Below are 15,156 nucleotides of genomic sequence, written 5' to 3' on the forward strand. Positions count from 1 at the left end.
TGGCTGGAGTTACTCTATTTTAAAGCACAGCTCTGGAACCCAGTTGGGTGGGCTCTAGCTGAGTGCAACAGCCATCTGCAGGCATCCACATGCTACAAGAACCCAACTTGTTCTGGCAGATCCCCTTCGGGTTTTACATCTTTAGAGGAGCTGCTCAGAACATGAAGGTCTCCACTGGAAGTCCATCCCAGGCTCTCAAGACCCGCTCCGCCCTCCAAGAAAGCAAAGAGGTCTCTTGGCATAGGAACACTCGGCAGCGGTGCTTGTGGGAAGGCCCCAACTGCTCTGGGAGAGAGCTTTGAGGAACCCGAGAGACATTCACGACACTTCTTGCAGCCAGCCAAGTACACCGCACCAGACACTTAAGAGCTGTTGCATGGGAGATGGAGCATGCTTGCTCTCTCCTGCGCTGGAGGGTAGGACTCGAACTGACAGCTTCCAGTTACAGTGGTGCCCCGCAAGACGAATGCCTCGCAAGACGGAAAACCTGCTAGACGAAAGGGTTTTCCGTTTTGGAGGCGCTTCGCAAAACGAATTTCCCTATGGGCTTGCTTCGCAAGACGAAAATGTCTTGCGAGTTCCTGCGGGGGTTTTTCCCTTCCCCCCCCCCCTTTTTCCTAAGCCCTAAGCCGCTTATCAGATGATCCACTAAAAGCCGCTAAACCGCTAATAGCGCTAATCCGCTAAGCTGTCAATGGGCTTGCTTCGCAAGACGAAAAAACCGCTATACGAAGAGCCTCACGGAACGGATTAATTTCGTCTTGCGAGGCACCACTGTACAAGGAAGGAGATTCCAACTCAACATCAGGAAGAACTTTCTGATGGCAAGAGCTGTTCGACAGTGGAACGGACCCCCTCTTAGAGGTTTTCAAACAGAGGATGGAAGGCACCTGTCTTGGATGTTTTAGCTGAGATTCCTGTATTGCAGGGGGCTGGACTAGATGACCCTCGGGTCCCTTCTGATTCTACAGTTCTATGATTCTCTAAGTGAGGGGAGAGGGCTGCTGTTGTGCTCAGATCCTGCCTGTGGGCTTTCTGTTGCAGCATCGGCTGGCTGCTGTGAAAACAGGATGCTGGGCTAGATGAACCCCCTCTGATCTAATCCTGCCGTCAGATTCCTAAAGAAGAGTCCCAGCTTGTCAAGAGCTTGGTGAAGTTTGGCCTCATCCCCTCCTCAGAGAGTCTAAAAGAGAGCTGGGTAATGCCCGGCAGGATCTCCTGCTCCAGATGACATTCATTTGCACAAAGCCCTGCCAAACTCTGAGGGAACTGTACACACCTGATTTTCAAAAATTCATGAAAATTCGGCTTTCAGCGTGCTCTGTGCGTGTGCTTAAGCGTGGGTTTTGAAACCAGGACTGCGGCGTGGATCCTAACTGGCAAATCAAAAGAACCCAAACAGTAATTTTGTATTTCTTTAAAAAGAAATAAAAAAAAAATCTCATGGATTTTAGGAGACAAGAGTTCAGCTCTTCTTCGGAACATTTGGAGTTGTCAAACCAAATTACAATTAACTTCCCCGTAAACCTGCTTGTGTGTCAGGAGTTGTCATGCACTAAAATGTGTAATAGTTATTGAAAGCGGCAGTTTGAGAAGGGTTTATTTTCTCCCCCATATTTCTCTCCCCCACCCCCCCCCACCCCGCTCGACACACCAGAGAAGGGCTTGCAGGAGATACAGAAAAAGAAGGCGGGAAGGAGGGAGGCCTGCCAGAGACATTTCAGTGCCTGAGGCAGCATAACCAAATCCATACTCGATCAAGAGGATAGAAAGCTCTCCTTCTGGGAGACTGATGGATGTGAGGCTGGCACCAGAGAACGCCTGGGTATAGCTGTCTGTCTTTTGCTGCCTTGTCCTCCTCCTATAAAAGGACTGCTGCAACTTTCCCTGGAGAAGATCAGAGGACTGGGGGATGGCAGGCAAGGCCACCGCAGGCAGCCCCTGTGCTGGGGTAGTGTGATGTGCAAAATTAACACCGGCTCTCACCATATGGCAAGCCGGAGGGATATAGCAGCTGGCACAACTGGAACGTGAAAGCACAGACTCAGCAAGCAAGGAGCAGGAGAGGGGAAAAACTGCAGCAGGCGCGTTTCCCTCGGAGGGAGGCAAATCAGAGAAGAGTAGCTATGGTATACTGCTGCAGCGAACACATCCAGAGGATGTGGCTAGCTTTTGACCAGGCTTCCTCAACCTCAGCCCTCCAGATGTTTTGAGACTACAATTCCCATCATCCCTGACCACTGGTCCTGCTAGCTAGGGATGATGGGTGTTGTAGGCGAAAAACATTGGGAGGGCCAAGGTTGAGAAAGCCTGCTTTTGACTAACTGGCCTTTTGCAGAGGAGATCCAATGGCCAAAAAAGTCCTCAGAGCTCGGTTGGTTTCTGCAAAGAGAAGGTCTCCTCCAACTATTGGCACTAAGCGCCTGCCGCTGGCTTGCCCCCACTACGGAGGAGGGGACCGATTTCACACGATGGGCTGACATGTCATGCAACATAACCACACAATATTGAGGGGAGCCCAGCCCGCTGATTAAGAACTTGGGGGGGGGGTGACAAAGTGCCTCAGCCCGTTGGGCCTCGGTTTAGCTGGCATGCCTGCCCCCCAGCTACAAACGTGACTAAGGCCAACCCCTTTCCAATACACTGTCCTCGCAAATGGGTCATAAGCCAGGTCCAAGGTAGTTTTTCCAGTCCAGCCACATTCTCTCCTGGAGGCAAGGGCTTGCATGCCAGTGGTGAGCAGGGCCAGAGGCAAAAAGTGGGCAGAGCAAGGGATGTAACAGATGAGGTTTACACACACAGCCCTCTCTCCCTCCTCCATCCAGGTAAACAGGAGCCATTATCCACCATTCAAGGACACAGTCCAGCCAGGAAAAACCAATTAAAGAAGGTGCCAAGCAGGGCCAATGAGTGGCCTGGAGAGGGGGTGTGTGGCTTGGATAAGGGCCTGAGGGTCGGACAAAGAGCCCTGGAGCCTTTGGATGTGAGGTTTTCCATCCCCACCCTAAACCCTAGGCGAGAGAGGGTGCCTCTCTCAGGAAAACTGGAAGATCTCGTTTCTCCTTAAGGCTCATAGAGCTTTTTGTCAAGCGAGGTGTCTCTCCCAGGATTGATAACTCAATTGTTAACCAAGCCCAGCTTGGGGAGATGCATGTCGTCTGCTCTCCTCCTACTGCTGCCATCTGATCAGGGGTTACCTGCTATTGTTAACTGACAGACAAGGTCCCATCCTGCTTCCTTTCCTTCCCCCCCTCGCCACCACCCACTGCTGGAGGAGAGGCAAGACAGGGAGAAGGTGGGATGAAGAACAGGAGGTGGCCCCTGCAGGTGGGATCCCCAGGCAAGAAATGGCCTATTGCCCACTCCCTTCATAGGAATGGGTGGGCTGCAAAGACGACACGTCTAAGACTGGCTCTCCCAGAGTGGGTGGGAAGGGGGGGGCTCAAACTGGTCCCCCTCCCCAGGTGCCATCGCTTCAGGCATTTTCTCCCCAAACGGTTGGGGATCTGGGTATGTTTAGCCTGGAGAAGAGAAAACTGAGAGGAGATAGGATAGCCATCTTCAAATATCTCAGGGGCTGCTGCATGGAAGATGGAGCAAGCTTGCTTTCTGCTGCTCCAGAGGGCAATGTTTCAAACACTGCAAATTGTGGACAAGATGGACTGTTTCAAGAAGTGGCAGAAAGATATTTCAAGATTTGTCTGGCAGGGCAAGAAGCCCAGAATAAAATTTAAGATATTAACTGATGTAAAGGAAAGGGGTGGGTTTGCTCTGCCAGACTTTAAACTTTACTACGAATCAGCAGCATTCTGCTGGTTGAAAGAATGGCTGCTTCTTGAGAACACAGACATTTTGGATTTAGAAGGATTTAATAATGCTTTTGGGTGGCATGCATATTTGTGGTACGACAAGGTTAAAATACATAAGGCATTTAAAAACCATATTGTCAGGAAAGCACTGTTTAATGTTTGGATAAGATACAAAGATTTATTGGAAAATAAAACCCCAAGGTGGCTGTCACCAATGGAAGTGAAAGCATTTAAAAGACTTAACATGGAGTCCAAATGGCCAAAATATTGGGAAATTTTAGAACAAGAGGGAGATAAATTGAAATTGCAGAGCTTTGAGAAACTAAAAAACAAAGTGCGAGATTGGCTTCATTATCATCAGATAATGGAGGCTTATAAATTGGACAAGAAAATTGGATTCCAGGTGGAAAAATCGAAATTAGAAACAGAATTGCTGGAACCCAAAACTAAGGTTCTGTCAAAGATGTATAACTTGCTGTTGAAATGGAACACTCAGGATGAAACGGTGAAGTCTGCTATGATTAAATGGGCACAGGATGTTGGACATAACATTATGTTTGCTGACTGGGAACAGTTATGGACCACCGGTATGAAATTTACGGCATGTAATGTCTTAAGAGAGAATATTATGAAAATGATTTACAGGTGGTACATGACCCCAGTCAAGCCTGCTAAAATTTATCATTTGCCTGATAACAAATGTTGGAAGTGTAAAGAGACTGAAGGTACATTCTTTCACCTTTGGTGGACGTGCCCAAAGATTAAGGCTTTCTGGGAAATGATCTATAATGAACTGAAAAAGGTATTTAAATATACCTTCCTTAAGAAACCAGAGGCCTTTCTTCTGGGCATGGTCGGCCAATTGGTGCCAAAGAAAGATAGAACTTTTTTATGTATGCAACAACAGCAGCAAGAATACTCATCGCGAAGTATTGGAAGACACAAGAATTACCCACTCTGGAAGAATGGCAGATGAAGGTGATAGACTATATGGGACTAGCAGAAATGACTGGCAGAATCCGAGACCAGGGAAAAGAGTCGGCGGAAGAAGACTGGAAGAAATTCAAAGACTATTTGCAGCGGCATTGCAAAATCAATGAACATTAGAGGGATGTTGGACAGAAATTAAGTGGTTACCAGCTGTAATGTAAAGGTTGAATAATGAGTTATAATAAGTTACAATAAGTTATAATAAGGATTTTCTGAGTTAAAAATTTGAATTGGAATACAAAAGGGGGAGGTGAGAGGAGGTCTGGGAAACAAGTTAATGGAAATAAGTAATGGAAATTATATTTGTTTTAACTGTTTTTTTTAATTTTGTATTTTTGTATTTTTGTCATTTTTTGTGCATTTTTGTGTGTTGTTTTTAGTTTTTTGTATTAAATTGCAAATTCTAATAAATATCTTAAAAAAAACAAAAAAAACAGAGGGCAGGATCCAAACCAATGAATTCAAGAGACAAGAAAGGAGGTTCTGACCAAACATCAGGAAGAACTTTCTGTTCTGTTTGACAGTGGAGTGGACTACCTTCGAAGGTGGTGGGCTCTCCTTCCTTAGAGGTTTTTAAGCAGAGGTTGGGTGGCCATCTGCCAGGGATTCTGTAGCTGTGATTCCTGCATTGCAGGGGGGATGGATTAAATGACTTTGTGCTCCCTTCCAACCCTTCAGTTCTATGATTCTTTGAGCCACAGGTCCAGGAAACCTCAATGAAAGCTGGAGCAAAAGGGACTCAAAATCTGTCCACCTGCAGAGAAGCAGGAGCAAGGAAAGAAAGGCAAAAGTCTCAACCTGTCCAATCCAAGAGGATTTGGAATGATGAAACTTTGGTGCCCCTTACAAGCCCCATTCCACCCTTGCACACAAACACATTTTAAGTAAATCATATCTCCCCCTGGAACCTCCAAAAGCTGCAGCTAAGAAGAAGAAAAAGAAGAGGAGTTTAGATTTGATATCCAGCTTTATCACTACCCGAAGGAGTCTCAAAGCAGCTAACATTCTCCTTTCCCTTCCTCCCCTACAATAAACACTCTTGTGAGGTGAGTGGGGCAGAGAGACTTCAGAGAAGTGTGACTAGCAGCTGCAGGTGGAGGAGCGGGGAAGCGAACCCGGTTCACCAGATTACGAGTCCACCGCTCTTAACCACTACACCACACTGGCTAAGGGGGTCATTGTAAAAACAAAAACAAACGCCCCCCCCCCAAGGTAATGGGCCCAGGATACTTTTGCCCCACATCTGTAACATGAGCACTGGGAACGTTGCTCAGCCTCCCATCTCTGGTTAGAGACGTCCAGAGCAAGGCTGGCTCTCTGCCATTTGTTTGTGCCCCCCACAGAGCGGCATGTCTTGTGGCGCACGAGCAAAACCTGGAAAACTAGAAGCAGGCGCCACGGCTGAGTTCCCTTGCACACACATCGCAGGCATGTCATCTGTTTCACCTCTGCACCTTGGAGGCCTCAGGAATACTCTCCTTTGAATAATATGCCCTAACCAGCTCTGGGAGTGGGGCAGCACCTCTCAGCGGCCAGGCTGGAGCCCAATGCCACTGGATGCTACCCTCCTGGCGGAGCAGAATCCATCCACGGCCGGACACCTGTAGCTGCGAGGAGGAAGGGGAAGCAGGGCAAAGCGGCTTCCTCCAGCAGCTGGCATCCATTCCCCCGCTTCAAAATCAAATGATCGTAAGAAATAAATAGATAAGCCTTCCTGATGCTGAAGCACGTCCCATGTCGACCTCCTCCCATCTCACTGCTCTGTATTTAGATTATGTGCAGTTTAAAATCAGTACTGGAGGCGATGCGTGATTTTGCCAGCTGGGCTTTTTTAACCCCCCCCCAAAAAAAAAATCTATAAAAATTATAAACAAGCAAACAGATGAATAAGCAAGTGCGGACAAGACGAAGGAGCCCGGGGGAGCCGACAGGACGATTAGCCAAGGGGCAGGTTCAGATTGGAGGGGGCTTCCTCCTCCTTCTCTGAACCACAATGTTCCTTCAGGATGGTCTAGCTCTGTCCAGCCTCTTCCCTCCCCTCCTCTCGCCCAGCTCCCTTTCATCTCCTCTCCCGCACTCCCTGTTCCATAATCAAACTCCCTGCGCTCGCCAAGAAGAGCCTCCCGCAGCTCCGGCTCGTGGGGGCCCAGCCACAGCTGCACTTCCCGATTCAGGCAGCATTCAGTCGCCTGACAGGGGATGTCATTTCCCTGCCTGTCGTGGCAGATGGGATTGGTGGAGAGGGGCTCTGCGCCCGGTTACATTAGACAGACAAGGACCACCGCCAGGATGCAAGCGCTGCTCGGAGCTTTGAAGAGCTGCCCTTGGAAATCCCGATGGGTTACTGTGGAAACACACCGGAGGAATGGGGAGGGGGGGTGCTAAGGGGGCGGGGTGAGTGGGAGACAGAACGCACGAGATGCGGCTACTGCCCACAATGACCTTTAGGGGGTTCTAATGCCACAGGGCGAGGTCCAGAAATAGAAGAATTCTTTTTTGGGGGGGCCGCTCTGGCCTCCTAGCCCAGCTTATACAAGGTGCAACATATTATTATTATTTTATTTAAAAGACCCAAACGCATGGCTCGGAGGGATGCTAATGACGAGGAAATCACAAGTGTTTGCTTGGCCAGCGCTACGCCAAGGCAGCCGGCCTGATCCAGGTAAGATCGGTGCATGGAAAGTGGCGCTGGGCTCCTACTGCCTGCTGGATCAGGAACCGAGAGGATGAACACCCGAAGGCTGCCTGCACACACTCCCCATCCACACACCCTGGTCTAGCGCAGCTGGTCACATGCAGATTCAGCCATTTTTATGCCAGGACGGAATCACAGCATTGGACTTTTGCAAAATAAGGAATCGTCGGAAATGTCTGCAAATGGCAGCGGGCAACGCTGGAAGGGAGAGTGGGAGGAAGAGAATGGAGGGCAGGCATAGAGCTCAAGGGCAGAAGGTAGCCCAGATCAGCAAATAGATCGGTTCCTCCTCTACCCCTTGGCAGAGAGGAGGGAAGCTGGGTTGAGAGGACAAAAGCAGCTGGGAAGGTGGGCATTCTCAACTCTAAGGTTCCCAAAACACTGCAGCTGCCCCCCACCTGAATGTTTCCCTTCTTACGAGGAGGCCTCTGTGTATTCTGAACTACTTGGGAACACACCACAAAAACGAAGAAGGAAAAAGAATAGACATGAAACGCTGCAATCTGAGCAATCAGCTTCTTTTCTTTCAGCAAAGGTATGTTTGAAAGAGTGAGAAATCTCACAAGCCAACTCGGGGCTGAGGGGAACTTCTTGTGGTTGTGAGAGCAGGGTGCGGGGAGCTCATTTGACAGTCTGATGAGCTCCTCCCCAGAGCTAGCAAAGCCCTTCAAAATAATAAGCCACCATAGGCAACTGCATTATTTACATGGCAGTTTTGTGATGCCTCTGAGGAGCAGTGAGTGCACACAGCTGCCCCCGAGGATGGAGCCCACACACAACACTTAAAAGATCCGGCTCCAGCGGCAAAAAGCCTTGTCACAGGCGCCAAACGTTCCTGAGGTGGCGGATCAAAGGGGCACTCAGCCTACTCAGCAGCGGCTGAGGATCTGGGACCGGTACACCTGAAAGGGAAACAACTTTTTGTGGAAATACCAGGAGGCTCCTCAGGGATGAGCGGCTCTGGGGGTGTTTCGACTGGCTGCTGCTCTGGCACAGGGGCTGTACGGCTGCTGGTCTTCTTCCCTTTCTTTTCGCCAGGCGTGCCACGCCGCTTGGCACTCATCTTTCACCACGGGATCCTGTAAAAAGTCATAAACACCGTAAAGAAAGGCAAGGCACACAAGCCAGAAAGAATGGCTCTTTGGCTAGAGTCATCACCTTCTTGCACCTTCCCCTCTATCTTTCTTTACAGCTTCCTCTTCCCTCCTTTAATGTGGCCCCCAGTGTGTCTCAGGGGGCAGGTCCTGGGTTCAAGTCCCTACTCAGTCATGAAGCTCAGAGGGCAACCCTGCATCTCTCTCTCTCTCAGCCTAAACCAGGCTTCCTCAACCTCGGCCCTCCAGATGTTTTTGGCCTACAACTCCCATGATCCCTAGCTAGCAGGACCAGTGGTCAGGGCTGATGGGAACTGTAGTCTCAAAAAACATCTGGAGGGCCGAGGTTGAGGAAGCCTGCCCTAAACTATCTCACAGGCTTGGTGTGGGGGTAAAATGAGGTGAGAACTATCTGTCCACTCCTTGGGCAGGAGAAATAAAGCGCAATGAAAAATAATATGCCCCTCCATGAGCCCAGCAATCAGATCAACCTGTTCCCGTGCACAAATCTTGGTGAGCAGCACTGCTATTTCTCCATACTCCCTAATCTCCGCCTTCGCCTATTATATTCCTTGTCCATCACTACAGCCTCATGTCACCTTCCCAACCAAATCACTCTACACACCTTTCCATGCCCAGCCAGTCAGTTTCCACCTACCAACTTTCAACCCACGCAACACCCTCCTTCCAACACCATCAATTCTCTCTATCATCGCATTCAACTAGTTGCCTCTCTCCCACCTCACCTGCTGACCTCAAGCCCCCTCCCTGGGCACGTCTTTCACCAACCCACACATGTGAATGTGATCAGCATCCATCCCTTTGACAATCCTCCAGCCAGGACCCAGCACCGTCACCGACTAACTGTCACCCCCTTTATTTTATTACAGTTATGCTATGCTGTTATTATTAATTACCTGCCTTTCACTCTAAGGTCCCAGGGCAAGCTACGACATCAAAACACAACATTAAAAAGCAGCTTAAAACTACTTACAATCACAAAAATAAGGTGGGTCCTAAAAATCGACACCTCCAGTATCAAATGCAAGGGTAACTGCCCTTTGAAGGGCAGTATACAAATTTAATAAATTAATAATAGTAATAGTAATAGGGGTGACTGAATTTATTATTTTAGTCACAGACCAAATACTCACATACAAAATCAGGGAAGTCATGAAATAGGGATACATTTAAATTTGCAGTTCAGTATAACAGGGACAGTACAGATATAGCAGCAATTATAATATATAAATTAGATCTTACTCACTAAAATATAACCCGAAGTTGTCATTTAAAACCTTAATCATGATGATATCACAGCTTGTTCCCTAAATTTTATGGCAACTGCACAGAATTTGGCCACCATTAACGTGATCTCTGGATCTTTGTCCTCAGCATTTGCCAGGAGATAGATATATCATCACTCTTCTCCAAGCTTGGAGCAGCAGACAAGGCTTCCTGCCCTCTGTCCCCCATTTTATCCATGCAACAATCCTGGGAGGTAGACTGAGAAATGGCAGTAGCCTAGGGAGGGTTGATTCCCCTAATTTTAAATTGATTTTATCTGGTTGTATTTTATATTGTTAAGACCTTTTTTTCTATAAAGCGACTAAGAAATGTCATAAAAAATAACAATAGGGAAAGTCATGTTATAAGAATTCTAAGGTCTCAGGTATAGAATAAATGCTCATAAATGTACAAGGCAAACACACATACAGTATGTAAGTACATAAACCACATGTCTGAAATAGTACAGGAGAGCAATCCCGAAGCCATTTTGACTCTCTCAAATTGACCTCAAATATTTCTCTGCAAGGAGGAAGGAAATGGGAATAGCTTTCCAATGGTCTTTGGACTGTAGGGGCTTACACCTCCCTGTAAATACAGCCTGGCAAGTATCTGTTAAGCTGAGCAAACTATCAATATGTGTAAGAGATTCAGGAACTCAAAGTATTTACTATCTCAAAGGAATGGCCAGGCTACCCAGAAAAGGCAATCAAGTAAGGCATGATCAGGTATCCTGGCAGACAGAAGAGATGCAACCCTCTCAAATTTCTGCTGGAGACCGCCTCCTTCTGTGATGTATGTATGATGTTTGGGGGGTGGTGGTCTTGGGGTACAGGATGGGCAATTTCAAAAGTCTTTATAAGGTCTTGCACACCATTGTTCTCTCCTGCCTCCTTGCAAGGAGGGGAGGGAACTCTGTTGCAACAGAAAAATAAAGATCTGCCTTGCTTTCTATGGATCTTACCTCCATCCATTCATCTCTGACCGATCATGGAGTCCCTTGTGGAATTGGGCAGCAAAAGCCAAACCCACTATTTTTTTCTATTTACAGGTAGGTAGCTGTGTAAGGGACACGGGTGGCGCTATGGGTTAAACTACAGAGCCTAGGGCTTGCCAATCAGAAGGTCAGCAGTTCGAATCCCCGCAAAGAGGTGAGCTCCTGTTGTTCGGTCCCTGCTCCTGCCAACCTAGCAGTTTGAAAGCACATCAAAGTGCAAGTAGATAAATAGGTACCACTCCGGCGGGAAGGTAAACGGCGTTTCCGTGCGCTGCTCTGGTTTGCCAGAAGCGGCTTAGTCATGCTGGCCACGTGACCCGGAAACTGTACGCTGGCTCCCTCGGCCAATAAAGCGAGATGAGCGCCGCAACCCCAGAGTCGGTCACGACTGGACCTAATGGTCAGGGGTCCCTTTACCCTTTACCTAGCCGTGTTGGTCTGCCGTAGTCGAAACAAACAAACAAAATTCCTTCCAGTAGCACCTTAGAGACCAACTACCAGTAACAAACTCAGTTGGTCTTTAAGGTGCTACTGGAAGGAATTTTTTATTCAGAGTTGTTCCGCCTGGCCTTTGGCTTGGCGCCAATTTGATTCCCTCCCCCTCTTTCTTTTTCCTTCTCCTCCTGTGATGAGGCTGCATTTTAACATTTTAATATTTTAATGTGGTATTTTAATCTTGTTTTTAAGTTGTATTCATTCAATTTGTTTTTATTATTGCTTGAAAGGTTGGCGGTTTGAATCCCTGCGGCGGGGTGCGCTCCCGTCGCTCGGTCCCAGCGCCTGCCAACCTAGCAGTTCGAAAGCACCCCCGGGTGCAAGTAGATAAATAGGGACCGCTTACCAGCGGGAAGGTAAACGGCGTTCCATGTGCTGCACTGGCTCGCCCGATGCAGCTTGTCACGCTGGCCACGTGACCCGGAAGTGTCTGCGGACAGCGCTGGCTCCCGGCCTCTAGAGTGAGATGAGCGCACAACCCTAGAGTCTGTCAAGACTGGCCCATACGGGCAGGGGTAAAGGTAAAGGTAAAGGTAAAGGTACCCCTGCCCGTACGGGCCAGTCTTGACAGACTCTGGGGTTGTGTGCCCATCTCACTTAAGAGGCCAGGGGCCAGCGCTGTCCGGAGACACTTCCGGGTCACGTGGCCAGTGTGACATCGCTGCTCTGGCGAGCCAGAGCCGCACACGGAAACGCCGTTTACCTTCCCGCTGGTAAGCGGTCCCTATTTATCTACTTGCTTTCGAACTGCTAGGTTGGCAGGCGCTGGGACCGAGCAGCAGGAGCGCACCCCGCCGCAGGGATTCGAACCGCCGACCTTTCGATCGGCAAGTCCTAGGCGCTGAGGCTTTAACCCACAGCGCCACCTGCGTCCCTTCGCGGGCAGGGGTACCTTTACCTTTTATTATTGAGCCAATTTGATTCCCTCCCTCCCTCCCTCTCTCTCTCTCTCTCTCTCTCTCTTTTTTTCTTTTCCTTCTCCTCCTGCGATGAGGCTACATTTTAATATTTTAATGTTCCATTATTTTAATGTTGTATTTTATTTTTGTTTTTAAGTTGTAATCATTCTTCTTGTTTTTATTATTGTTTGTAAGCCGCTCTGAGCCCGGCCTTGGCTGGGGAGGGCGGGGTATAAATAAAATTATTATTATTATTATTATTATTATTATTATTATTTTCTATAACAGTCCTAACCTGAGTCACGATTCGAACCTGGGTCTCCCTGAGCCCAAGTGCAGTACCTTAACCACACTGGAACCCAATTGTCCCTTTCCAGCCGCCGTCCCCTATTTCCCCCCCCCCTGCCCCCCCCACCAACCAGCCCCCCCCACCCCATTTCCACGTTGCGTCCGTCTCCCCCCCCCCCAATTCCTCCACAATACCCACCTTTCCCAGCTCCCAACTTGGCACCTGTTCCCCCCCTACAACTCCAAACGCTCTTGGTCCTTTCCCAGACTCCGCCCACCCCTCAACGTTTCCCCGGGCAACGGATCAACGGGAAAAGCTTAGGGGAGGAGCGCGAGCTCCGCGAGGCTACCAATGGGGCGGCGAGGGAGGGGCGCGCGGCCTAAAAGGCTGCCTCAAGCAACCGTTGCGAGGGCGAGGAGGCGCGCGCTCGCCTCGTAATTTATAACCGGAGGGGAGGCGGGATTTGCTAAGCGGGGCGGGGCTGTGAGCGCAGTGAGTGACATGAGGAGGAGGAACTAAAGAGAGCCTTCCTTGCCTTGCGCGTGTCAGCTGGGAATGGGGAGGAGCCCGGCGGAGGGGCGGGGCGGGGCGGTGGATTGACGATGTCAATCACTACGCAGACGCAAAAAGTGAGCGTTGTGGAGGGAAAAGGCTTGTCAATCACGTTCAGAGCGTCAGCTAATTGGATAAAGTTTGAGACCGGGGCGGGAGCGATGTGATAAGGCCCCCTTTTTTAAAAAAGCGTTGGACGATGTGAGAGACGTTTGTCCCTCATACGTCGAGATACCACCCACTCAGAATATATCTGAGGGAACTAATTCTTCCCTCGTCGTTTATTTCTTCCATGTTGGGTGGGTGGCGGGAAAGGAAAGGTTTCCACAGTGTCTTAGACAAAATAAAATTGCCAACTGTCAGAGTTGTTGTTGTTGTTGTTGAGTCATTTAGTTGTGTCCGCCTCTTCGTGACCCCCTGGACCAGAGCACGCCAGGCACTCCTGTCTTCCACTGCCTCCCGCAGTTTGGTCAAACTCATGTTGGGAGCTTCGAGAACACTGTCCCACCATCTTGTCCTCTGTCGTCCTCTTCTCCTTGTGCCCTCCATCTTTCCCAACATCAGGGTCTTTTCCAGGGAGTCTTCTCTTCTCATGAGGTGGCCAAAGTCTTGGAGCCTCAGCTTCAGGATCTGTCCTTCCAGTGAGCACTCAGGGCTGATTTCCTTCAGAATGGAGAGGTTTGATCTTCTTGCAGTCCATGGGACTCTCAAGAGTCTCCTCCAGCACCAGAATTCAAAAGCATCCATTCTTGGGCGATCAGCCTTCTTTATGGTCCAGCTCTCACTTCCACACATCACTACTGGGAAAACCACGGCTTTAACTATACAGACCTTTGTTGGCAAGATGATGTCTCTGCTTTTTAAGACGCTGTCTAGGTTTGTCATTGCTTTTCTCCCACAAAGCAGGCGTCTTTTAATTTCGTGGCTGCTGTCACCATCTGCGGTGATCATGGAGCCCAAGAAAGTAAAATCTCTCACTGCCTCCATTTCTTCCCCTTCTATTTGCCCAGAGGTGATGGGACCAGTGGCCATGATTTTCGTTTTTTTGATGTTGAGTAATAACTAAAATAAATAATCCAGCAGCTGCTGTCCTGTCTTAGCCACACTCCCAGCATGCATTGCGTTGGATCCTCCATAGTGTTGCTCTCCTAAGGCGTATCTGCTATTGCCAGAGCTGGGAGGCGACATGTCAGCCCTGACAACCAGTATGCGCCACCTGAGGAAAAAGTGATTTTTACATTGTGTGTAGCGAGAAGGAAGCTGTCCTCAAATGAATATGCAGTACTCTGGCCGCCCACAGTCCTTAATAGGCCCTTTCCATACCTCTGGGCAAAGCGAGGTGGCAGCAGCACATTGTTGGTTAGCAAACTCGTATTTTGACCACAGCAAATGCCATTCGGATCACCTGAATGAGACGCCAGGAAGTTTGGCAGCAGCTCAATTAAGTGCAACCCCTGCTGCGGTTTTTTGGCTTCCGATCAACATACTCAAAATCTGAAAGCTCAGGCACAGGACCCTTTCACTGTGTGTGCTGTGTGGGCAAGACGGAATATGCTCAGTACCAAATGCAAAAATATAAAGATAAGGAGGCCTGTTTTCAACCAGGAGAAAATGCCCACAGGGATCAAGATGCCAGCCATTGTAACATCAAAATGGATTCAACATGAAAATGAACAAGATGTGTGTGTGTGGAGGTGACTCAAATGGAGTCAATGAACCACTAAGCAAAGGTACAGCAGGATATATATTTCATGACCACAGATTTCTAATGGATACCAATATGAAAGAATCAATAATCACAATATTGCAGGATCACAATGCATGAGCAATAATATTCCCCCTCCCTCCACATTATTGTGGCCAACCATGGACGTACCTTTGCTCAGTGAAGGAATCCTCAACATAGCCCCTCCAGATATTGCTGGAGTCAAGCCTCCATTGTCCCTGACCATTGGCCATGATGGCTGCTGAGGATGATGGGAGTTGGAGTCCAACAATATTTGAAGGGCGCTACATCAAACATGAAACTCACATACACAAGCAAAGGAT

General features: G+C 48.8%; 1 protein-coding gene and 1 long non-coding RNA gene across 2 annotated transcripts in view; one reads left to right on the forward strand and one right to left on the reverse strand.

Annotated features, from left to right (window-relative positions):
* DNAH2 (dynein axonemal heavy chain 2) overlaps positions 1-12,935 on the reverse strand; it is a 143,707-nt gene extending 130,772 nt beyond the window's left edge. Inside the window, exons 1-2 of the mRNA XM_079951695.1 lie at positions 12,754-12,935; positions 8,428-8,573 (exon numbers count right to left, since the gene is read on the reverse strand). Coding sequence (XP_079807821.1) covers positions 8,428-8,557 — 130 coding nt within the window. The 5' untranslated portion in view covers positions 8,558-8,573; positions 12,754-12,935. The remainder of the gene's footprint in view (positions 1-8,427; positions 8,574-12,753) is intronic.
* The window catches only part of LOC307202372, a 359,370-nt gene that overhangs the window by 113,122 nt on the left and 231,092 nt on the right, over positions 1-15,156 (forward strand). The window lies entirely within an intron of this gene.

This window comes from Podarcis cretensis (genome assembly GCF_951804945.1).
Source record: "Podarcis cretensis genome assembly, chromosome: 13".
In the NCBI taxonomy this organism is placed as follows: Eukaryota; Metazoa; Chordata; class Lepidosauria; order Squamata; family Lacertidae; genus Podarcis; species Podarcis cretensis.